The sequence below is a fragment of the Bos indicus genome, chromosome 27, assembly GCF_029378745.1.
Source record: "Bos indicus isolate NIAB-ARS_2022 breed Sahiwal x Tharparkar chromosome 27, NIAB-ARS_B.indTharparkar_mat_pri_1.0, whole genome shotgun sequence".
Taxonomy (NCBI): domain Eukaryota; kingdom Metazoa; phylum Chordata; class Mammalia; order Artiodactyla; family Bovidae; genus Bos; species Bos indicus.
This window is the reverse complement of record NC_091786.1, coordinates 21,029,868-21,056,097: the sequence shown is the minus strand read 5'-3', so window position 1 is coordinate 21,056,097 and position 26,230 is coordinate 21,029,868. Positions and strand designations below refer to the sequence as shown.

The 26,230-nt window shown below is 38.7% G+C and overlaps 1 protein-coding gene across 2 annotated transcripts in view; it reads right to left on the bottom strand.

The window, feature by feature from the left end:
- Positions 1 to 20,667: 20,667 nt before the first annotated feature.
- The window catches only part of MSR1 (macrophage scavenger receptor 1), an 80,730-nt gene continuing 75,167 nt past the window's right edge, over positions 20,668 to 26,230 (bottom strand). For both annotated transcript variants that reach the window (XM_019953580.2, XM_070781295.1), the window contains exon 10: positions 20,668 to 21,449. In XM_019953580.2, coding sequence (XP_019809139.1) covers positions 21,316 to 21,449 — 134 coding nt within the window. In that variant the 3' untranslated portion in view covers positions 20,668 to 21,315. The remainder of the gene's footprint in view (positions 21,450 to 26,230) is intronic.

Genomic DNA, 26,230 nt, shown 5'->3' with positions numbered 1-26,230 from the left:
AAAAGTGAAAGTGAATTCGCCCAGTCGTGTCCGACTCTTAGCGACCCCAAGGACTGCAGCCTACCAGGCTCCTCCGTCCATGGGATTTTCCAGGCAAGAGTACTGGAGTGGGGTGCCATTGCCTTCTCCCATATATATGCTTAGGAATATCTTAACATGTGGGAAGAATATTTTGAAAGTGCTTTTCTTTTTAAATAATTGGATACATGTGTATTTATTTCTGTACTGGTATGAAATGAGAAGTTCTATGATTTGACATCATCTAAAGTACATAGAATATTGTAAAAAGTATCAAATAGAAACTATTTTTAATGTTTATAGTAGAAAGGTACTCTGAAAGAAGCAAAAAAAGTACATGTGAAAATATTTTAGCTAAAGCATTTATGCGAAGAGCTGACTCATTTGAAAAGACCCTGATGCTAGGAAAGATTAAGAGCAGGAGGAGAAGGGGATGACAGAGGATGAGATGGTTGGATGGCATCACTGACTCAATGGACATGGGTTTGAGTGAGCTCCGGGAGTTGGTGATGGACAGGGAGGCCTGGCATGCTGCAGTTCATGGGGTCACAAAGAGTAGGATACAACTGAGTGACTGAACTGAACTAAAAGCATTTATATATTTTAATGCAAAAAATAGAATTGAGTATTTTCTGTCCAGCAGAATTTGTCCCTAAAGAGATAATTTCTCAATTAAAAATGTGATATATAGAGACAAGTCAATTAAATCTATCAACAGCAAAATAAGCGTGGAAATACAGTACACTAAAAAATTCTGCATAGCAAAAGATTCACTTTATCATCAATAAAGTGAAAAGGCAACTTACTGAATGGGAGAAAATATTTGCAAATTGTATATCCTATAAGGGGTTAATAACTAAAATGTTAAACAAATGCATGCAACTCAAGAGGAAAAAAGCAAAAAGTCAGTTTAAAAATGGGCATTAGATCTGAATAGGCATTTTTCCAAAGACGACATACTGACAACCAACAGACACATGAAAAGATGCTCAACATCACCAAACATCAGGGAAATGCAAATCAAAACCACAATGAGATATCACGTCACACCTGCTGGAATGACTATTGTCAAAAAGAGAAGGGTTAACAACTGTTGGAGAAAATGTGGAGAATAGGGAACCCTAATGCACTGCTGGTAGGAAAGTACCAATTTACTTTTGATTTCCACAAAAAATTAAAAATAGTACTACCATACAGTCCAGAAATTCCACTTCTGGGTACATATTCAAAGAAAACAAAAACACCGAGTTGAAAAGATAGCTATCTGCACCCTAATGTCCAGTGTAGCATTATTTACATAGCCAAGATACGTAAGCAACCTATATGTCCATCAATGGGTGAATAAATGAAGAAGATACGGTATAAATATATACAAGAATACCATTCAGCCATGAAAAAGAAACCTTGTCATTTATGACAACACAGTTTCACATTTAGGGCATTATGTTAAGTAAAATATGTCAGACAGAGAAAAAAAAATACCATGTGGTCTCACCTACATGTGGAATCTGAAGGAAAAATAAAAAGAAACAAGTCACAGATGCAGACAACAGACTGGTGTTGCCACGGGTATGGGGTGAAGGTTGGGCAAAACGGGTAAAGGAAGTCGAAAGGTACAGACTTACAGTTGTAGAATAAGTCATAGGAACATAATGTAGAGCATGGTGATCCCAATTAATAATACTCGTGCATATTTGAAAGTTGCCAAGACTAGATCTTAAAAGCGTCCATCACAGGAAAAAAATCTGTGACTATGTATGGTAACCAGACTTCTGGTGACTTAAATACACACGCAGATACCAAATCACTATGCTGTTTATCTGAAAACAATATTATGTTTCATGTCAATTACATATCAGTAAAAATTTATAAATAGTAAAAAGAAAGTATTGACAACTTCAAAGTTTTAAACCATAAATTGCCTCCTGGAAGAAAATAACTGGCAATGTGATGGAAAAAACTAATCCCCTCTCCTGGGGAGGGTTGTTCTCCTGAGAAAGCACTTGGTACAGGAAAGCTCTGTGAAGTTGCCATGTTAGGCTACTCCTTGTTCTTTTTTACTTTTGGCACAACAGGAATGGTTTTCTCTTTCCCCGTGGGTCCTACTTTGCATCCGGAGCAGAGATGGCCAAGCCACTTGAGTAGGATTCTCGTTTTTGTTCTACCAAGCAGAATCAGCAGAGTCCACACTGCAGCAGCCACTCAAGGCAGCTTCTATCCCCTCAGAGGGTTGTGTGCTCCTTGGAGGCAATTTGAAGGGGCACTGCATGTTAAGATGAAGTCTGCAGAGAAGGGCCCTTTTCACTGTGCTTCATGCTTCCACATTTTAAAAAGCAGGTAGCCTAGGCTTTGACCTGTTTTTTTTTTTTGTTTTCTCTTAATCTAATTCTGAAGCTCAAAAAAAGTCCTTTTTTGGTTGCCGTTTATCAAGTTTGGTGTTTGAATCTTCTATTAAATTGCCTGTCAACAAAAGATAATCTTGTGCACACATTTTCCTAAGAATCATTGTAACTCAAAGCAGAGGACTTCTACAAAAATATCACTCTTTCCCCCTATCTTCTCACCAAGTTTTACCTGGAGAACAAAAAGGTAATGGTAAGGGAAGGTGGGGGGTGGGTGGGTGAGGGGTGGTGGCGGGGTGGCAGGCTTTTTGATTGCTCGTGGGTGACAAGAGATGTGCTCTTATATGGATTGTACTTAGGTCCAAGCATTTTCCTGATGTGCAGGCAGATAAAAGATAGTGTGTGGTCTCCTCGGGAAATTCTGAGGGGCAGGTGGTCTAAGAGACCCATTTATCCTGTGTGGCCTGATGAAAGTTCTCCTCATTCACTTGAGTGTGGCTGTGACAAAAGAAATGAATGCGAGAAGCCTGGCCCATCAGTCCCAGCTGTCAGACCATCCTTGCTTCCCCATCTCCTGGAGGGATATTCCTACCCATCTTCTCAGGATGCTCAGCCCTACAGGTGACAAATGGCTCCCCCATAGTACTCAATGTAATTTTTTTCTCTTGTCACTGTTTCAGTCTTTACCTTATTTGTAACTATTTAAATGCATTCCTTTCTTTACCATCAGCTTAGACTTTCTACAGTGATGAATTTATGGCTGTATCTAAAATACATGTGTGAGTGTATGTGTTTAGCATCTTACTTTATAATTTTGATTTGCAAAGGTATACACTTAAGTCTCATGTTTGTCTCATGCAAAGTTTTAACTTCTGGTAATACTGGGAAGACTGAAACCATCATACTTAAACATAAGCAATAATATGGATATCTAACTTATTTGGAAAAGAATAGAATGCTATTTATCAGAAGAAAGCTATTTGTCCTAAGAAAGAGTTTATTAATGGTTGTACTTAGTAAAATCAAACTATACATAGTTTATTTTCTAAGGATATGTTTAAGGAAATAGAAATTTTCAAGCACAATAATAAAATAAGGAAAGTTTTAGAAAAATCCAATGTATTAAAATATCTTCTATTCTTAAAAGGCAAAGTCCTTTTCCTTTGCCTTCTTGCTTGTTTACAAATGTATTGTTCCTTCATTAAGATGCTCTGTAAGTCTAGATTCTAACCACTCCTCTGAGATACAGATCACAGAGTATTCTTTATACTGGAGTATGGTGTTCTGGTTTAACCTTCATTTGCAATCATTTGTTTCTGACTTCACTTGGTATACAGAATTTTCTGGACGTCATTGCCACCGGATTAACATTTTTGTGAGCGTTTAGTTAAATACTCGAGCTTGGCTGCTTCAAGAAGTGAGTGCATAGTTTTACAATGTGTTATGCACAGATAATGCGTTTTTAATTGTGAACGTTTTTATTGGAGGCAAAGGAAGTATTAACTGCGTTCTCATGGGTCAGTAATTGCAAATTGAGGGAGGCTTTCCCTAATCCTCACTCCTCATGCTAGTTTATTGCTCCAGTTTTTCTCTTGTCTCTTCTCTGACTCCTGGATCTATGCCTCCAGCTCTCCTCGGCCTCCTCTCCCCCTACAGCTGAGCCAACAATTGGAAACTCTTAGGTAAATTTACTCCACGGAACCCACCCTGTTGACCTTTTCTGGCTCTTTTTCATTTGGAAAGTGACCTATACTCAAAGCAACTGAGGTCTCTAAAAGTGCAAAATGCATGACTATAAATACTTGCTATGCTTTTGCTACTTCTTAGCAGAGGCCTAATTACAGTGTCTGTTGGTTTCAAGTGTGACATGGATGAACACAGGGAAAAGCACACGATTAACTCCTTCATAATAGGTTCGCTTTTTAACTGTGTCCAGACCTTCTTAAGCTGGCTCAAAACTCAAATTCAAAAATCTAACATCATGGCATCTGGTCCCATCACTTCATGGTGAATATAAGGGGGAAAAGTGGAAAACAGTTTTCTGTGACAGTTATTTTCTGGGGTTCCAAAATCACTGCAGGTGGTGACTGCAGCCATGAAATTAAAAGTAATTTGCTTTTTGGAAGAAAAGTTATGACAAACCTAGACAGTTTATTAAAAGGCAGAGATGTAACTTTGCTGACAAATGTCCGTATAGTCAAAGCTATGGTTTTTCCAGTACTCGTGTACGAAAGTGAGAGTTGGACCATAAAGAAGGTTGAGCACTGAACAATTCATGCTTTCCAACTGTGGTACTGGAGAAGATTCTTGAGAGTCCCTTGGACTTCAAAGAGATCAAAACAGTCAATCCTAAAGGAAATCAACCCTGAATATTCATTGGAAGGACTGATGCTGAAGCTGAAGTTCCAAAACTTTGGCCACCTGATGTGAAGAGCCAAACCATTGGAAAACAGTCTGATGCTGGGAAAGATTGAAAGCAAAAGCTGCCAGAAGTAGCATAGGATGAGATTTTGGATAGCATCACTGACTCGATGAACATGACTTTGAGCAAACTCTGGGAGGAAGTCAAGGACAGGGAAGTCTGGTGTGCTGCAGTCTGTGGGGTCGCAAGGAGTCAGACATGACTTAGTGACTATATAAAACACACAAAAAAACAACAGACCATCTGACACCAGTTCAGCTGGAGTCAGGATCTCTTTCATAAATGTTGTCCATTTACCCGGTCTCTACCTCCACAATTTCCTACCTCTTCTCAATCTCCGTTGCTACCACCCACTCTCCTGACCCTGAGTGAATGAGAATTTGCCAGGTCCTTGAATCCAGAGGACACTTGTTAATTTTCTGCAACTTGAATACTCTGCAGCATTTGATGCTACCATTCCCTCTTCCTGAAAACAATGACCATGAAGTATTATGCCCTACAATTGTTTTTCCTTTAAAATAGTGAAATAATGAAAATTGCAAAAAAGTTTAAATGACACCATAATGAATACCTATGAGGCCACCACTTTAATTCAAATGAGCTAAAACATAACAAATACTGTTCAAACATTTTCAGACTGCAAGCCTATCTCTCTCTCCATTCTCCACACTCTGAACTTGGTTCATGTTGTCTATAATTCTCAACTTTGATCACATTTGTAGGTATCCTTAAATAATTTAACTTGATTTGCACTTATTTAAATTTTGTTTAGACAGAGCTAAAAACTATATCTATAGGTTTTTATTTTATTGTTACTGTTTTTAAGTTCAATGTTTGTGAGATTTATTCATACTGGTATGTATAGTTATGTATATATATGTATATGTATAGTTATAGATCTCTTTCTTTTTATAGTATATTCATTGTTTAAATCTACTACTGTTGACAGCCCAAAAGATCACCAGAAAAACTTGCTGATCAAGTAAAGTTTATTAGACTTACTGCAGTAAAGCAGAAACAATATTGACAATTTTAAAAGTGTTTCAGAAGTGAGAAAGCCAGGGAGAATATTTATGGAGTTTTAGGAATTGGGCTGGGTGATTTTAAGGTGGGCCTTACAAGAAAGGAAACAGTTTGAGATTGAGCAGGATATATGGCATTATCTTTGGAGCAAGGGTTTTGAAGAGAATCTTGGTGAATCTGATAGTCTTGAGCTGTTAGGAGAATTATTAGTTTGTAATGAAGGTTATTTCAGATGGTTCATAGGCTTATCTCCAGGAGCAAGTATTTCTTGCAGCAAGCTAATTTATTTTGCTTTTTTCTCAGTATTGCTTAACATAGGACCATGGTTACATGGCTCAGTTTTATTTAACTCTGGGGCAGGAAAGGATTGTTTAACACAGAATCATGGAATTGTGTTTAAATTCTGCCCACAATTAAAAAAAAAAAAAACATTTTCTGTATCAACTGTTTTCAGTGTTACTATGAATAATGCTGTAATACCTTTATTAATATTTAAAAACCTTAATTGTAATAGATGATTATAAGGAACGCATATTCTAAAATTTACTAGACAATGAAAATTTGCTCTACAAATAGACTGTTATAACTTCAATTCCCATTAGAACCTTATGAGAATTCTTTGTCTGCACTCTGACCAGTACTTGCAACTGTTCAGCTTCTAAAATTTTCCCCAAAGTTAAATGATATCTTATCATGGTTCGCTTTGCTTTGTTAGTTGCTATTTCTATTTTTGTTCCACTTTTCTACTGAGTGTATATTTTTCTAAATTTGATTTCAGATGCTCTAAAGTTTCATGGAAACCATTTTTATGACTATGTGCATTGCAAATATTTTATCTCAGTTTTTGGCTTTTCTTTCTCTGTTTTATATATTTAGATATCTATAAAGTTTTTTTTTTAATGTAGTAAGATTTATCAATCTTTTTATTATAGCCTATATTTTTTGTCCATTTAAGAGCTATTTCCCTTCTAGGAAGTCATTAATGACTAAACATTTAGATCCTTAGTTAACTGGAAATTAATTTTTGTAGTTGGTGTAAGTCAGAAATGAATTTCATTTTTTTCTGTACATGGATGACTCATTTTCAGAGTGTAATAGAGAATATCTTTCCCAACTTTATAGCACATATCACACTTCCATATACATGTTAGTGTACTCTGGGCTCTAGATTCTACCCCATTGTGCTATTTTGTCTCTTCCAGAACCAACACCATCATTTCTTAGTGTACTAGGAGGATATCTGAGACGTGGAGAAGCAAAATTTCCCAGTTCTTTTTTCTCCAAGGGTGTCTCTTCCTCCACGTTGTTTCCTCCATGTAATTTTCCTGTTAAGTTCTACTGAAAAACAACCAACAAATCTTAAAACCCCTTGCCATTTTAGTTGGAGTTGTGTTGACTCTCAGCCAATTGGGGAAGAATTGGGATATTTTAATAACATTCAAACTTCATATGCACGAAGACAGAATCTTTTACTCCTTCTTTGCAACTTTCTTCATGTTGTAGCGACCCGGGAAGGGCACTTCCATCCCTTACTGGAGACAGCACAGTGTGTGAAGGTAGGTCCTGGTTGCCCTCTCTCTGGATCTGCCACCAAGTTTAGGCAGGGTGAACTTGTTCAAGATTGCTCCCAGCTGATGATGGAGCAGACAGGGTACTAATACAGGCCCAGTCCTGCTTAATGCACATTTCCTCCGACTCGGGGCCTCCCCGTTGGCTTGGCAGAACTGCTCTGTGGTCTTAGACTGTCCTGCCCAGCGCTCCTTCCTTCTCTCATTTCTCACCCAAGTATCAAATCTTCATCACAGTCTAAGGCTCTCCTACTCTCTTTCCCTTTTATCCTCCAGATGTTTTCCCTAATAAATTTATTTTTATTGACAGTTACACATTAGTACCTGCCTCTTAGAGCACCCAAAGTCACCACACTCAGTGACTTTCAAAGAATTTTATAATTCCCTTCCAAAGTTATTTCCAGACATTTATGAGACTTTAAATGAACAGTTAAGATTTTAAAATCATACTTTTTGATTGCAATTGTGGTAGAGACACTGCACATAGGGACAGGCATATATCTTTGAGGACTTGCCTAATTCATGCTATTTCTTATCTAAAGGATGTAGGAGAAGCAGCAGAAAGAGTGCCTTTATAACCATGCTCAACTTCTATGGAACCACATTGACCATCTCCTACCACCCTCTTATAGCTAAGACTGAGGCTGCAGGGATAATAAAGGGAAAAATAGGAGGCTTTCTGACCCCTGACTGCAGAAAGAGACTAAGGAACAAGGTGAGTGGAATCGCAAAGCAGCTGAGCTCAGGGATGACACACAAACCTGGTTCTTCACACCCAGAACTGGAAAAACAGAGTTCTAGATCCAGCCTGGGCTTCTCAGCCTCTCAGTCTCTGGGGCTGCTGTTACAGTGAGATGGGTCCTATGGCTTCATCTCAGACTTGGGAGGGAGATGATACTTCAACAATACACAGCTACCTAGACAAGAAACCATTGCCAGAAACATGGCCCAGGAGACACTCCTAACAACTGGCCCTTCAGTAATGAAAACCATTTGCTAAGTAAGGGCTTGGTGGAGAAAGAGTGGACGAGTGTATTTCTAAAGCTAGGAGGGAAGGCAAGAATGAGTCATCTCTTCTTTCTGCGGACAAAACAGCCGTTAGCTTGAGAACCAATCTAACCTTGAGGCAGGATGTTCTGAAACCACCTCCAGGCAGAATAGAAAAGTCTCTTAGAATTCAGTTGCTCCTCTATGAGTTGCAGCTGGGACACAGCAGTGCCAACTCTTGGCTGCTGTGAGCACCATGATTCCAGTGCCCCTGGCTGCAGAGCTCAGTGGCTCATCGTGTCCTGGGGCTGAATGCTAAGACCGCAAATTGTGTGCCCTCCTTGGGGTGTTTAAGCTCATCCCACTTGGATTGTGCTCCAACTTTGCAGGCTTCTGGGAGCCCCAGAGTCATCTGTTTTCATTCTATTGTTAATATCAGGTTGAGTTTCAACAATCCTTTTCTCGTCTCCTCCCTGCTTCCCCTTTGGGCTGGAATCCTCAGTCCTATTATTTAGGAGCAAATTGTTGGTCTGCTCTTCCAAAGCCTAAATCAGACTATAGTGCATAACATTCAGTGCAACTTCCATTGAGCTAAAAGATGACTGTAGTTCTTTATAATTCTCATGACAGAGATAAGACATTGAGTCTAAGAAGATTGAGTGCTTTGCCTAAAGTTACACACTCGTCAACTTGTAAAATGTAGTTAGGATTTGAACCCTGGTTTCTGGGACTTCAGACTCTGTACCTTTTCCATGGTGCATTTTCACCTACCTGCTAGGCACTTCAGTACCCTTTCTCTGCTCCACCTCCAAGCTGGGTCATCTTACTGCATCTTTGTAGATGCCTCCATGCACAATGTGTAACTAAACCTTGACAACTCTGAGTCAGGCTCCCCTTGGTCTCACTATATCCTGGGGAGATGGGATGCTACCCCTCTTCATCTACGACTGTGCTCTACAGGTAAATCCTCAGAAATTACAAAGGCCAAGAAATCGTGTGTGGTTTTTTTCTATGATAACATTTCTCTTATTTCTAATTTCTTCTAGTTCCATTCTACAGAATCTACTGATTCTGAGATGCCAGATTTATTATTAAATAATGTGTGCTCAGTCGGTCAGTTGTGTTTGAGTCTTTGTGACCTCTTGGACTGTAGCCCGCCAGGCTCCTCTGTCCAAGGAATTCTCCAGGCAAGAATACTGGAGTGGGTTTCCATTTCCTCCTCCAGGGGATCTTCCCAACGCAAAGATCCAACCCATGCCTCCTGTGTCTCCTGCACTGACAGGTGGATACTTTACCACTGAGATGCCAGATTTATTATTAAATAATAAATATAGCTGGCTTTCCTGGTGACTCAGACAGTAAAGAATCTAGCTGAGAGAATACTCAGCTATAGAAAATGTTTAATCTAATTTATTACATTTTCTGTCTGCTATTTAGGTTGTAAATTGCTTTCTGTTAGCTTTAATTTATGAAAATAAGCTGTGAGAAGTCAGAAAATGTTGAATATGTGCTGGCATCAACACTCTGGGAAGGTTATGCCTCAGCTAAGGAGATGCTTAAGTCGTTTAAAGGCTTATTTCAAAGTTCAAAAATGAAATTATTACTGCACAGAGACATCAACACAGTGCTTACATAAAGAATATGATGGGAAAGCAATGAGTGATACTTTACATGAATAAATATCTTTTTATGGTCTATTAAGAATTCTGTGCTTGAACTAGTAGTTACTCCCATTAGCTTCTAAATGGAGCATTGTTGAGAAGCACTGGACTGTGATATTATGAATGACGTTGCCAGTAGAATAAAGTGATACAAGAGTTGAGTTGTTTTCAAATGATAGCTGGAGAGATACTAAGGATCAATGAGTTTGTTATATAAGAGACAGGGAATGGGTGGAGAGCTCTGTCTTTTCTGAATGCCAACTAGGATATGTAGGGGCTGATATTTTGGTTGGGTCCAAATAGTAAGTCACAGAATCAGAAATGAGGATGGATGGGGTTGTAATTTTCTTGGACTCTCTTATATTAATTATATTGATATAAGTAGGGATACAATAGAATTTAATGAACTAGAAGACCAGGCTGGACTGAAAGGGAGTCAGCTGACATAGACCAAATGGGATGGTAAGACCACAGGGGCCCAAGCAGGGCAGGGTCCCCTTAGTCCTCCAGGCTCCCAGGGAACCCCTGTGATAACTGGACACTGAGGAAGACATCTGGTCATTTGGCCAGCTTATGTATTGATAACAGAAGCAACAAAAAAAGCCTTTATTAGAAGCACAAGGACACCCAGCATTCTCAGGAAACAAGGTGGATACCAGGATTATGGCTATGCTTGTTATTTGAGATCACACCAGCTGGTGGGAACTGGGTGTCTAATGTGTTGGGTCTTATTTTAATAGGCAGTCAGGCTGAGTCATTATGTAACAGGCAGTTTGTTTGCGGAAGCCTTCCACAGATTATAAACAATAAGCTCGATTCATCTATAACTGTGGTGATTCTTCCTGTCCACTTCTTATTTATCGACTGTGTTTTATTCACTCTGCCCCATGGTACCTAGATAAATGCTTGCCTAGTTTGAGTTCTTAGAAAATGTGTAGTGGTATTCTCGCTTTGAAACTGACCTAAAAGATGATGGGAAATAATTGTTTTAGTAATATGTAAGATGTCTTCTTAGAGAGAAGGATAGCTCTGCTAGGTCAATGTTTATAGGTAGATCTATGGGAGTAAAAGTGAGATGCTTTAGTCAGGGACATACATATTAAAAAAAAAAAAAGTAAAATGAAGATCTGTGATGCACAAGCAAGTAATGGGCATTAGGTGCTGGGTTAGAGACTAAGAAGAATGAGAGAGAGTTGAGGAAAGAGTTTCTGAGGAACAAAGAGGAAGTAACACTGTCCAATGAGATGTTCTCAATGGTGGCGGTTTCACAACAGAGGCACTTAACTTATTTGGTTCTGAATTGTTAATAGTATTGGAAATTGTATCTGCTTCGTTGAATCCTCAGGCCTTTTCCGTTATTTTGGGCATAAAAGAATTAGAATGGTGTCCATGATGAGACAATGCAGAAAAAGAAACATACTCTTGGGACTTCCCTGGTAGTCCAGTGGCTAAGACTCTGCACTCCCAATGCAGGGGTCCTGGGTCTGATCCCCGGTCAGGGGACTAGATCCCATATGCCACAACTAAGAGTTCTCCTGCAGCAATGAAGATAGAGGAACCCACGTGCTCAGCCAGATACAAATAAATAAATATTTTAAAAGAAATGCACCCCTGAAACACTAAATGAACCCTGAATTTAACTCAGAAGAAGCAAAAAACGGGAATTCCAGGTGGACCAGGTATCAGTTTTGATTGGTACCCTCTAATAAACCTGGGAGGGACCCATCTCTTCCCTCTGCTGCTGGGGAGGGAAATCAATTTGTTTAACCTTTGGATTTAATTTTACTGGAGTTTTCAGTTTCAGACAACAAAAGCAAGAGGAAATTCTCTAGTCATCTTATCCTCCTAGTTTGTAATTATGCATTTGGCATTTAGAAATACATATATCCAGAAAATACATATATTTTGATCTAAAAGAGCTTCTGATACTATTAACAGATACTAATTATAATCCTTCAAAATAATGAATTTTTCAAATTTGCATCTTACTGTTTACTTTCACATCCTAAAAGTCTGAGACTCTAGGGGTGGGAAGCTAGAATTTCGACACCCAAGAACGACAGTAGATATATGGAACTCTGTCCCTTGTCCCTGTTATTCAAGCTTTTAATAAAGCCCCCTTCAGTTCTATCTTCTGACATTGAGAAATCCTTCTTTTATAATGACCCATATAATATCCATCTTTTAAAACTACTCTCAGTTGCTTCTCATATTATTTTAATGGTTTTAACACAAGCATGTAAATACTTTGTCTCCATACACACATGAGAAAATCAACAGTCATGGATTGATGTTTGCAGAGTTTAAACTTGCATGTGGGAACCAGCTCCAAACTCACATTTGATCATCAAACCTAAGGAACAGGAGGGATTTACAAGTGAGGTAGGAACCCAGCCATCAAGGTCTGTGCCAAAAATTCTTTCCCTAAAACTTGCCACACAGCACTGTGCCTTTTATGCGCCAAAGGTAGGTCTTGCTTAAGGCATTTATGAAACAAATATGGAAATTAAAGCAGAATCTCTATTACTAATGATGATGGCACCTGGCAACGTCATAACGTAAGTTATACAATGAAGCAAGGCAATTATGCCAAAATGCCTGAACTACTAAGAAACTTACATCGTATATTAAATATTCACCCTACACACATGTATAATTCTATACTCAGAGTTATACCAAGCCAAAATCAATCCCCAGGAATAAAATAGAAATGACTTTTCTCTGCCTCTCTTACCTTCTCTCCCTAGACAGCAATAGTAAAAATGCTGATTTAAATGTTATTAAAACATTTACACAGCATATCTAGATTTTCATATCAGAGTCTAATATTATTACAACAGTGGCTCTATAAAGTAGGAATTGAGGTGTACACAGCTTAAAGATGAATGAATGTTAAGCATAAAAAGTGTCATTGCTCAGTTTAATTTCATACTACTTGCCAGAGGTTTCCTGCAACTCCAGTCCAGATTTTGGGAGCTACTCTCTGGCTTGGAGTAGCAGAGAGCAGCGTTGCTTTCAGTTTGAAGGAGCCCATTATCGAGCTAAACAGATGCTTGGTATTTTGCATCATCAGCACATCAGGCCTACAGACAACCAGCTTCTCTCTAGCCACCATCATCATTCAATAGGACAGGTTGCCTTTCTACAGTTTTACAGTGGGTCCCACATGCCTCTTAAATCCAGTTAGACTCCTGAGTTGGAGTTCCTCTAGGAACTTGTTTGTTTTTGGTTCTTTGCATTCTACTGAGGTTGTTAAAGTTCTAACCTGTTTATGACCCTGCTTATAAGAACCTCCTCTGTGCCAAACCACATTTCCTTCTTTAGAATATAGCCACTTTCCAAGAAGGGCCCGAGTTTCTTCCTCCTTTCTTTCCTGTTTTCCTCCATCTCTGTAACTTTCCACATCCTGACTCAGATGGTTCTGTGCTGTGTCAGATGCTGGCTGACTCATTTAATGAGTAAGTGGTTTGGATTAAGACCTTGGCAGGCCTTCTCTAGGACAGGCCGGTGTTCATCTAACAGCTTTTCAATGAAGCTCCAGGCCTTTTCAAGGGTGAGAGAAGAAAGGAAAAAAACAGTGGAGATAAGTGAAAACTGATGTTAAAAAAGCAAACCACTCAGTGAAGGGACTGGCATTTTGGAAGGCAGAAGGAAGGAGATTCACCTGGGGAGTGTTCTGGCTTCAGCTGAGATTTCTGCTATGGCTCCAGACCAATCTCTGAAAATTTCTTTGTCTCTCATCTTTCTCTGGATTCCTATGCAGGCCTAGAGCAGCTTCTACATGGGGCAAGCCTTGCAAATGTACCCCTTATTATTTATGTTTTTCAGTTTTTCAGATAATTCTTTTTCCAAGTTAGACTCAACTCATTCCCACAGCATTTCTCCTGAAAGATCTGAGTAAATTCAAAGTTCTAGATACACAGTCAACTTTCTATTTGAATTTACCGAGCACTGTCACATTATGAACCCCAATGACGCTGTGATGTGCGAGGGTCTCAGGGTCATGTCCAAATGAAAGGACAAAAGCCACAGTCTAAAAACACAAGAGCAACTTCAAAATCGTTCCAGCTCTTTACTAGTATTAACACCATCAAACAAGCGAGGGCTGGTAACTATTCACCGTACCTAGATCACTTCTTTCCATAATTTATGTTCACATCAACTCACAAGCACACCCTGAGTCTTAGAAAAATCACGTGCAATCACTCCCATTTTCCATGCTGGGGTTTGAAGAGTTAGAGGTTAAACGAATTTCCTAAAGACGTGCAGCCTGCAGGGGGCAGAGTGAGAGGAGAAACTGAGGCTTTCCCTTCCAGGCCCGTGACCACATCACAAGGCTTCCTGGTGTACACTAGCCTTTTCATGAAACCAAGAAAATGAAAGGCCTTGTTGGAGGAGAAAGCACGTGATAAATAATAATGAATTGCTCAAGTTTTTCATCGCTATGAGAAGCGCATAATCCACAGAGAATGTTATTCATTTGTCCTTCATCTTAATGAGATACAGTTTCTCAATGTTAAGGAGTGAAAGATGATATACTGTAATGCTATTTTAAAAATGAAAACTACAACAAATGGTGTTCTAGCATAGGAAGCGCTTGTTTTGTCGTCATGCCATGAACCCAAGTTGACAGCTGATTCCCCCGCTCCCCGCCGTGTAACTGGAGTGCCCAGCCACTGGTGGGGAGGTCTGATACGGAATAATGTTCCTTTGAATTTCTTGATTTCCTTACTACTTGCAATGTGGAGTGAAGCTCTGTTTTTAGGTAGCAAGTTGACTTTAGAATCTGAATATGGAGATAAAAAATAATTATTGCTACCTCATTTCTTCAGGGCACAATATGTAAAAATATCATAAAGCAACTTACCTTCTAACTCAGAAGGTTCGGTGTATAATGAAGCCGTGATGAGCAGACTTGCTTCCTGAGGTCTCTCTTCTTTCCTTCTTCTCTTCCTTCTACCCACCCATCCATCCACCCAGCCCCCTCCCTTCTGGGCTCCCTTTCTTTTTACACTTAGCTCTCAGCTTATTCCTTTGACCCCATAGTCACCCTGGCAGCTGACTTGGATAGGTCTTATTAGTTCTTGCAGTCAGCAGGCCTAGACTTCTTTAATAGGCCCTAATTCAGAACAGCTGTGTTTTCACTGTTTTCTGCTGCTGAACTTTTAGAGGACAATTTTATGCAATTAAGTAAAAGAAAATATATGAGCAATTTGTCTCATTAATTTTATCAGTCTTTTCAGGGAAATGATGTAAGCATGAAACATCAAAGACATTTTTTGAAAAAAATTGAAATGTTCTCCAGTAGGTCTGATTGAACTTACTTGGCCCTAGGGAGGTTCTTAATGGATGATTCACAAATGTATTTCAATCTTTTTTTTTTTTTTTCTTTTCTCCCTAAAATTACCCTAGGCATGTAACTCTAAAGTTTTTCATTCAGGGAACCCCAAAGAGCTTTCGGGTTACAGTCAATTCTAGAGTTATTAAAAATAGTAATTTCCCTTTTAACAATTCTCTGTGTACTTGACATTTCTGTAGAAACACCTATGGCACAATAGTTTCATAAATTATGTAACACTTTTAAAACCTGGACCATGAGTTTCAGGCTCAAAATCGTATTGTCTTCAGAAAACATCTTCCACAGCCAAAGCAGTTCAAAAGAATTCCTTGTTTTACCTGTAAGCTTTATAAACTAGAAGAGAATCTAAATATGGAGCCCACAGCTGCAATTATTCAATGTCCTCTATTTTTCTGTTCCCTTTTCTGCATAAGGCCACAGTCTCTAAATCCAGAGTAACTGTTCCTCTGTACCCTTCAGGAGATTCAGTATCACATAACTGTGGACTGTGGCTGCTAAGTTTTCCAGGCAAGTCTGTTGTGTTCCTGTCTGGTCCTGGGTCTGAAGTCAGGAGGGGGCTCTTTAGGAGAGAGGATGGACATGAACTGGGAGACAGAGTGAGCGAGGACAAAAGGGAACTCACAGAGATGAGCTGGAACCTGCATTCATTTCTCTCCTCCAGCTCTGATAAGCCAGGTGGTGTGCAGGACAAAGTGGTAAATTCAACACAGAGCTCAATGTGTACCTGGCTCAAGCAGAAGAGAAAATGAGCAAGGCTCCAGGGAAAGCACAGGAGCTCCTGGCTCCACTGTCCTGCAAACCTGGCCCGCCAGCAGCAAGGTAGACCATCCGTGGAGCTTTGTCAGGGCCCTGCTGCCCCCTCTGCAACTTTCTGAGCATAAAAAGGACCACGCTGCTGCTGAACTCTCAGTTTCTCAACGCCATGCAAAAATGCCCTTGGTACACAGCAAAGGAAACCATAAACACGAGAGAAAGACAACCCTTAGAATGGGAGAAAATATTTGCAAGTGAAGCAACTGACAAGGGATTAATCTCCAAAACATACAAACGGCTCGTGCAGCTCAATTAAAAAAAAAAAAAATGGGTGAAAGATCTAAACAAGCAGGCATTTCCCCCAAAACATACAGATGGCCAACAAACACATGAAAGATTCTCAGCATCTCCAATTTTTAGAGAAATGCAAATCAAAACTACAATGAGGTATCACCTCATACCAGTCAGAACGGACATCATCAAAAAATCTACAAATAATACATGCTAGAGAGGGTGTGGAGAAAGGGGAACCCTCTTATACTGTTGGTGGGAATGTAACTTGGTACAATCATTATGGAGAACAGTATGCTGCTGCTGCTGCTAAGTTGCTTCAGTCGTGTCTGACTCTGTGCGACCCCATAGACGGCAGCCCACCAGGCTCCCTCATCCCTGGGATTCTCCAGGCAAGAACACTGGAGTGGGTTGCCATTTCCTCCTCCAATGCATGAAAGTGAAAAGTGAAAGTGAAGTCGCTCAGTCATGTCCGACTCCTAGCGACCCCATGGACTGCAGCCTACCAGGCTCCTCCATCCATAGTATTTTAGTATTTTCCAGGCAAGAGTACTGGAGTGGGGTGCCATTGCCTTCTCCTGGAGAACAGTATGAAGACACCTTATAAACTAAAAATAGATCTACCATATGACCCAGCAATCCATTCCTGGGCATATACCTGGAGAAAATTATAATTCAAAAAGATAACATGCACCCCAATGTTCGTTACAGCACTATTTACAATAGTCAGGCCATGGAAGCAACCTTAACGCCCATCAACAGAGATTGGATAAAGATGTGGTACTTATATATAGTGAAATATTACTCAGCCATGAAAAGGGACAAAATTGTGCCATTTGTAGAGACATGGATGGATCCAGAGACTGTCATATAGAGCAAAGTAAATCAGAAAGAGAAAAACAAATATCATATGCTGCTGCTGCTGCTAAGTCGCTTCAGTTGTGTCCGACTCTGTGCGACCCCATAGACGGCAGCCTGCCAGGCTCAGCCATCCCTGGGATTCTCCAGGCAAGAACACTGGAGTGGGTTGCCATTTCCTTCTCCAAAATATCATATATTAACTCATATATGTGAAATCTAGAAAGATGATATAGATTAACTTATTTGCAAAGCAGGAAGAGAGACTCAGAAATAGAGAACAAATGTATGGATACCAAGGAGGGAATGAGGGGGTGGGGTGAATTGGGAGATTGACATATATACACTAGAATGTATAAAACAGATGATTAATGAGAACCTACTGTATACTAGCAAAGGGAACGCTAAACTCAGAGCTCTATGGTGACCTAAAGGGGAAGGAAATCCAAAAAAGAGAGGATGCATGTATACATCTAGCTGACTCACTTGGTGTGACTTCTCTCTAAAGAGCTTGGTAATCTGTGACAAATACTCTCTATTACTGTTCTGCAATTGTATTATCTGGGAAAAAAACGAAAGAAATGCACTGCTGCTGCTGCTAAGTCACTTCAGTCGTGCGACCCCATAGACGGCAGCCCTCCAGGCTCCCCCGTCCCTGGGATTCTCCAGGCAAGAACACTGGAGTGGGTTGCCATTTCCTTCTCCAATGCATGAAAGTGAAAAGTGAAAGTGAAGTCGCTCAGTTGTGTCTGACCCTCAGCGACCCCATGGACTGCAGCCTTCCAGGCTCCTCCGTCCATGGGATTTTCCAGGCAAGAGTACTGGAGTGGGGTGCCATTGCCTTCTAGATAATTTCTAATATTATTATTTTTCAATTTTAAAAAATCTGGCTATATTAATAATGCATGTTTATTGTAAGAAATTCAAAGTTTGTAATACAACTGTCAGTGATTAGTAGAATTTCTCCTTTTTTTTTTTCTTTTTCTTTTTTTAAAGAAGAAACTACTTTCCTACCCCTGCTGTTTTCTTTACTCTTATGGCTTTGAGTTAATTTCTAGTATTCTTTCATTTCAATCTGAAGGACTCCTCTGCAGTATTTCTTATAGGGCAGGTCCAATAGTAAGAAACTACCTTTGTTTTTGTTTATCTGGGAATGTCTTCCTTTCTCCCCCATTTTTTGAAGAGACAGTTTTGCTAGATGAGAATTCTTGGTTAACAGTTGTTGTTGTTTTTTTTTTCCCCCCAGCAGTTTAAACCATGTCTTCTGACCTCATGGTTTCTGATGAGAAACTGTCTGTTAATCTTATTGAAGATCCTTTGTATATGACAAGTTGCTACCCCCTTACTGCTTTCAGGATTCTCTTTTATCTTCAGACAGTTTATTATGATGTGGCTTTGCGTGGGTATCTTTGAATCCATCCTGTTTGGATACTGTTGAGTTCCTTATGTCCATCTCTTCCATCAAATCTGAGAGCTTTTGCACATTATTTCTTCAGACATTTTCTTCTTTTCTTTCTCCTTTCCTCCCTTTCTCTCGCTCTCTCTCCCTCGTTCTCTGCTATTTCTGAGACTCTCATAATGCATGTTTTGGGCACCCTCCATGTACTTACATGCACCCTACACCATACTTTTACTTTTCTTTAGCTAATTCTTCATTTCATTTAAATGTACTATTAAATCCCTTGAGTGAATTTTTCACTTTAATAGTTGTACTTTTCAAATCCAAAATTTCTGTCCTTTTTTAAAACTTTTTACTGATATTCTGATTTTGTTAATACACTGTTTTCAGTTTTCTTTAATTCTTTGTCTTTTTTTTTTTTTTTTAGCATAAACAGTTGTTTTAAAGTTTTTGTCAAATATCACAACATTGAACTTCCTCAGTGACTTTTCTGTCAAAGGTCATACTGTTCCTTTCACTAAATCATACTTTTCTGTTTCTTTATACACCTTGTAATTTTTTTTGCTGTTGTTGTTGAACACTGGACATTTGAATATTATAATGTGGTACCTCTGAAAAGTAGATTCTCCCCCTTCCCAGTGATTTGCTGGTTTGTTTGTTTGTTTGTTTGTTTAAGGCTGTAGAAGTCTATCTTTCTTGTTACTTCCCTGAACAGTTTTGCAAAACCTGTTTCTTGTGGGTAGTCACTAAAGCTTCTGTTCCTTAGCCTCTGTTCAGCTAGTGTTTTTGAATGCTAGGAGCTAAAACAACAAACAAACCTCTACCAAAAAAAGCCCAAACATACCCAAAGAAAAGCAATAATAATAGCAAAACCCACCTCTTTCAGTATCTGCAGACTGGTTCTATGCTGAGGGGCTCCTTCAGCACTTAATTACAAAACTACACTGCTGGAGTAAATCACCTATGTATAACAATTAGAAGAGTGTACTGTGATGAAGTGCATTTTCAGTAGGCCATTTCCAGTAGTTCCAATTCCAACATAACATTTTTGCCTTTGTGAGTAAAAGGGCACTGAGTCTATTATCTGGGTATATTTGTGAAGACTTCAGGATATGAACAAATGCTTAAGACCATGCTTTTGTTTATCATCATTGAAGAAAGTATAGTAGGGCCATCCTGTACTAGTGGCTTTTTAATCACATGTTTCTCTGAGTTGGGCTTATGAAACTTGAAAAGTATGTTTCTCAGGGCTGAGATTAAGCTGAATTTCAACAGAAATTGCTAGTCTTTCTACCCATACATCTAGACAGCAGGGCACAGTCACTGAGTTATTGGATGAACTTGGTACTATTCTGGCTTCTCAGGGTCATCAACCCTTTGCTGCTGCTGCTGCTAAGTTGCTTCAGTCGTGTCCGACTCTGTGCGACCCCATAGACGGCAGCCCACCAGGCTTCCCCGTCCCTGGGATTCTCCAGGCAAGAACGCTGGAGTGGGTTGCCATTTCCTTCTCCAATGCATGAAAGTGAAAAGTGAAAGTGAAGTCGCTCAGTCTCTGTCCATGGGATTTTCCAGGCAAGAGTACTGGAGTGGGGTGCCACTGCCTTCTCCCATCAACCCTTTAGGGGTGAAGATTACTTCTGTCTCTCTGGGTTGTAAATATTGACTCTCTTAATGAAAGACTATAGAGATGGGTCATTGAAACTTCCTTCTGCAGGCAGGACATTGCATGCTGTTAATTAAAACTGAGTAAGTAGATATACTTACCTTTTAAACACAGTCCTAGAATCATAACAAAGTAATTACTCATCTTAGTTCAAAATGTATAGCAAGCTGAGCTCTATGTTATAAAATGACATTTTTGACCTGCTAATTATATGGACACATACAGTGACGGTGGGCCTTTGCTTTTTCTCATATGTCTTGCTTTCAGCTAACTTAATGGTCCAGTATAAAAGAAAAAAATAAAAACAACAAAACTGTCAACACTTGACCACGTCAAATAATCACGTTATTATTAATGACCATGTGGTTAGTCATGTTAGTAATGACTTTGTCAATATTTGAGCAGGTAAAACCTGTTGAGTTTTTCATCATGGCCAAAACATATCATGAACATTACTATCTAACTTCTAGTTACTGCACAGAAATCTTGAACTAAGATTCTTCCTTTAGAAATGTGTATGGGTTGGAGATTTTGCCAACTTGGTACAAAAGAAAACTTTCCAACACTCTCATTATTCAAAAAGTAATTACATTAAAATCAACTAAATAGATTACAGAGAAGGCAAAAATTGTGTCTTGTAATGAAGATACAAATTGTAGCCAGTGATTGGGATGTGTTTCCATTATCACTGGCATTTGGAATCCAGAAGCCTTAAACTTCAATATATGCAATTCAATATATAAGTCATTATATTATAAAATGCCACTTAAAAACCTAGAGAAGTTGAAATGGTTCTGGTATTTGAAGCAAATATGAAGCTATTTTATATGTTTATCCAGTGATTTTTAAATATTCCTTTTCTGTGGATAAAATTCTTAGTTTCTTAAATATTAATTAAGCTGATTTTAGTGAAGCAAAGGAAAAAAATCACTTTATAACAGTTTAAAAAATGTGAATGAAAATATGATGCATTATGTAGTGCAAGTGACCCCAGCATCTTCGTCGTGCGAACAGGCTCTCACACCCCACTGTCTAATTCTGCACTCTTCAATGGATGACTCTTTCCCGAAACAAAATACTTCATTCAGCCATATTGGACCTGTACCTGCAAAAATCAGATACAACTGTATTAATAAGTATAATTTAATGTTTATGTTTGCATGGAACAGAGTCATTAATTTATTCACTAATTTAACAAAAAATGTGTTGCTCATTATCCACACGCAAGCTCTGCACTCTGTATTAAGATTCAAAAGTTAACTCCCTGCCCCAGAAAATTTTATTTTCCATCAGTGTGTAAATGACAAAAATACTAAGTAATAAAAGCTGCCATGAAGTTCAGCTCTTCATACAGACTTTTATGAAATCATAGATTAATGAAATATTGGTTTTCTCCAAGGATTTAATAAAAATTTTATTTTTAAAAATAAGGAAGGAAATAAGCTTTACTAACAATGGATATATGCTATAACTTAATGATCTAAACGTATCTGGTAGGAGGTTTATCTAGAACATTAGTGACCCTGCAGTTCTTTTCTTAGCTTCCTGTGTGTTGCAGTTTGCATGTGTCTGGTTTACCAGGTATATTATCTATTTTTAATTAAACCAAAACTAACACAATCAGCAAAGGGCTTACAAACTATCCTGCAAGAAGACTACAGATTATTAATTGCAAACCCAAGCAAACAAGAAAATGGCAGAGGTAACACTTATACTCTTTGTCTGAAATCTTCCTCAGACACATTAGAAGGAAAAACAGGCTGTCAGCACAGGCTACCTAGGAGATAATTAACTAAACAAACTTAACTGCCACTTTCAAGATAAGAACATTATTTTATCAGTGAATAAGAAAACAACTTCTTTTTTTTTTTAAGGAATTCATGGCAAGAAAAGATAACTTTAAAATGAATGTTTGGCAATGTTTTTCTGATATTCTCTAAAGATTTTTTTAAGTGTATCAGATATAACAGTTTTTTCTTTCATACTTAACACACTTGGGAACAGACTCTTTGAAAAACTTATAAATGAATGATTCCGTTGATATATGGCAAAACCAATACAATATTGTAAAGTTAAAAAAGAAAAGAAAAGAAAGAAAAAAAACAAACAAAAAAATAAACATATAATATTGAAACCTCCTGATGAATTTTCAAGAATAGTTCATGTCATCAAGAAACTGATGATTTAGCAGTGAAATTCCAATAAACACCTTTGCAAAACTGTGAATGGTAAATAAATATCTTAATACTCTAAGTATAATCAATAATGCACTTTTTCCATTTGGATCAATATGATGTTAAAGGGTTCTCTTTCAGTCACAAGAACTATATAAAGCATGTTTAGAAGCAAATTCAAAACCTAGAAACATACCTCTGTGTAGCTCTAAAAGCTAAATGAAGATTTGTTTTTTACAGAGGAATATATAATGGCACATATAATTCCATTACTCTTAACTGATTTTTCAAATAATCTGTGAGTTAAATAAAAGTTAATAATATGTGCACGACTAGCGTGCATAATTATATAGTAGTGGACAGGGAGGCCTGGCGTGCTGCAGTTCATGGGGTTGCAAAGAGTTGGACACGACTGAGCGACTGAACTGACTGAACTGATGTGCCTATAATATACAACTAAATTAGCAGATACTGGAAATTTTGTAATTGTGATATGGATAATATTTGACCAAAGCTTAAAAATGAATGAAGGTTTTTCCATATATTGAAAAGATGTAATTCCATATAGGGGGGGCATCATGAAATGTATGATCTATTAAAACATTGAATGATCTTCTGTCATCTGTAACCGAGTCCATTAATGGAGGGAGGTGGGCTCCTTGGAAAGGTTGGACAGGAAGCTACGACCATGCTATAAACATTTTTGGATTGTATATTATAAGTCACCAAAAAAAATAATAACATCATCAGAACTATATTTTAGAACTGTAAGCCTGTCAGAAATGTGGAAGATGGATTGAAAAAGAAAAAAAAATCTATAAGCTAAAGGAGCACTTAATAGGATGTTTACATAGACATTTTCTGTAAAGACATGTTTTTTATTTACTTTTGGAATTAGGAAATTGTAAGTTCCATATATAAAAGAAATAGGTGCACTTACTTAATTTTTGAATAATTTGTGCCTTCACTAGAAATATCCAAATAAAGACAAATATTAATAATATTTAGGTTTACATTATCAAAGTAACTGGGAATAGTATATTTTTCTTTTCACACAATAGTAATTAAATCATTAGAATCCAAATAATGTCTCTATTAGACAAGCAAAGGTTTTCCTGGGCTGATCAATTATGAGTAGCAACTTGGAGAGCTCAATTATTTTATGAAGTGTTTATAAGAGTAATAAGCCTTTTCAATTTGAATTTTTAAGGCAGATAAAAAGGAAAAAAGATTAGAGGAATATGATCTTAAAATCAGAAGCCTGGCCAGTAATACTCTTTGGTTTTCAAATTGCTCTTACTAGGTATGTTGTGCTCCGTTTTGTGTTTGTGAGTAATTGTGTGTGTGAGCATGTTTGTGTGTGTGTGTGCATTTATTTTAAATATATAAGGTCTATCTAAATTTTTGCGAAACTGACCCAAGGAGCTACTCAACAAGATAAGCAAATAACAAAAACTGGACAAATAATAAAGCTATTTCCCTGCTAACGTGGAAGGGAGCCAAAACAGTGGGGCATTTATAAATCGTATTTATTACACTTCAGTTCAGTTTAGTTCAGTCGCTCAGTACTGTCTGACTTTTTGCAACCCTATGGACTGCAGCATGCCTGGCCTCCCTGTTCATCACCAACTCCCAGAGTTTACTCAAACTCACATCCACTGAGTCAGTAATGCCATCCAACCATCTCATCCCCTGTCATCCACTTCTCCTCCCACCTTCAATCTTTCCCAGCATCAGGGTCTTTTCCAATGAGTCAGTTCTTCACATCAGGTGGCCAAAGTATTGGAGTTTCAGCTTCACCATCAGTCCTTCCAAAGAATACTCAGGACTGATTTCTTTTAGGATGGACTGGTTGGATTTCCTTGCAGGTCAAGGGACTCTCAAGGGTCTTCTCCAACACCATAGTTCAAAAGCATTAATTCTTCGGTGCTCAGCTTTCTTTATAGTCCAACTCTCACTTCCATACACGACTACTGGAAAAACCACAGCTTTGATGACAAAGTAATGTCTCTGCTTTTTAATATGCTGTCTGCTGCTGATGCTGCTAAGTCACTTCAGTCGTGTCTGACTCTGTGCAACCCCATAGACGGCAGCCCACCAGGCTCCCCTGTCCCTGGGATTCTCCAGGCAAGAACAATGGAGTGGGTTGCCATTTCCTTCTCCAATGCATGAAAGTGAAAAGTGAAAGTGAAGTTGCTCAGTCGTCTCCAACTCTTAGCAACCCCATGGACTGCAGCCTAACAGGCTCCTCCATCCATGGGATTTTCCAGGCAAGAGTACTGGAGTGTGTTGCCATTGCCTTCTCCAAATATGCTATCTAGGTTGGTCATAACTTTTCTTCCAAGGAGCAAGCATCTTTTAATTTCATGGCTGCAGTCACCATCCACAGTGATTTTGGAGCCCCAAAAATTAAAGTCTGTCACTGTTACCATTGTTTCCCGACCTATTTGCCATGAAGGGATGGGACTGGATGCCATGATCTTAGTATTCTGAACATTGAGCTTTAAGCCAACTTTTTCACTCTCTTCTTTCACTTTCATCAAGAGGCTCTTTAGTTCTTCGCTTTCTGCCATAAGGGTGGTGTCATCTGCCTATCTGAGGTTATTGATATTTCTCCCGGTAATCTTGATTCCAGCTTGTGCTTCATCCAGCCCACTGTTTCTCATGATGTACTCTGCATATAAGTTAAGGAGCAGGGTGACAACATATAGCCTTGACGTACTCCTTTCCCAATTTGGAACCAGTCTGTTGTTCCATGTCCAGTTCTAATTATTGCTTACTGACCTGCATACAGACTTCTCAAGAGGCAGGTCAGGTGGTTTGGTATTCCCATCTCTTTAAGGATTTTCCAGAGTTTATCATAATCCACATAGTTGGCACAGTTAATAAAGGAGAAATAGATGTTTTTCTGGAACTCTCTTGCTTTTTCCATGATCCAACCAATGTTGGTAATTTGATCTCTGGTTCCTCTGCCTTTTCTAAATCCAGCTTGAACATCTGGAAGTTCATGGTTCACGGACTGTTGAAGCCTGGCTTGGAGAATTTTGAGCATTACTTTACTAGCATGTGAGATGAGTGCAATTGTGCAGTAGTTTGAGCGTTCTTTGGCATTGCTTTTCTTTGGGATTGGAATGAAAACGGACCTTTTTTAATCCTGTGGCCACTGCCAAGCTTTCCAAATTTGCTGGCATATTGAGTGCAGCACTTCCATGGCATCATCTTTTAGGATTTGAAATAGGTCAGTTGGAATTCCATCATCTCCACTTGCTTTGTTTGTAGTGATGCTTTCTGAGGCCCACTTGACTTCACATTCCAGGATGTCTGGCTCTAGGTGAGTGATCATACCATCGTGATTATCTGGGTTGTGAAGATCTTTTTTGAAAGGGTTGTTGTTTATTATAACTTATATAAATAAGCATGAGTGACACTTTTGGTTTTGTAGTCTTTGAGAGCACGAGAACAGCATGGTTCCATGGCCTCTGCACCCTGGGGACTGTGGGGCTTTCATTCGACAATTTGTAGATCTTGTCACCAGATTTATATCTCAGCAGTGCAGAATTTTTACAATCCACGAAAAGAGAATTTAGTATGAGGATCCTCTCAATAGCTGAAGCGCCCAGAAGGGCCATCCCCACAGGGGCAACTCAAGACAGATATTATGCAGTCATTGTGCTGCCGTGTGAGTCTAAGTTTCTAGAAACCATAGTGGTGA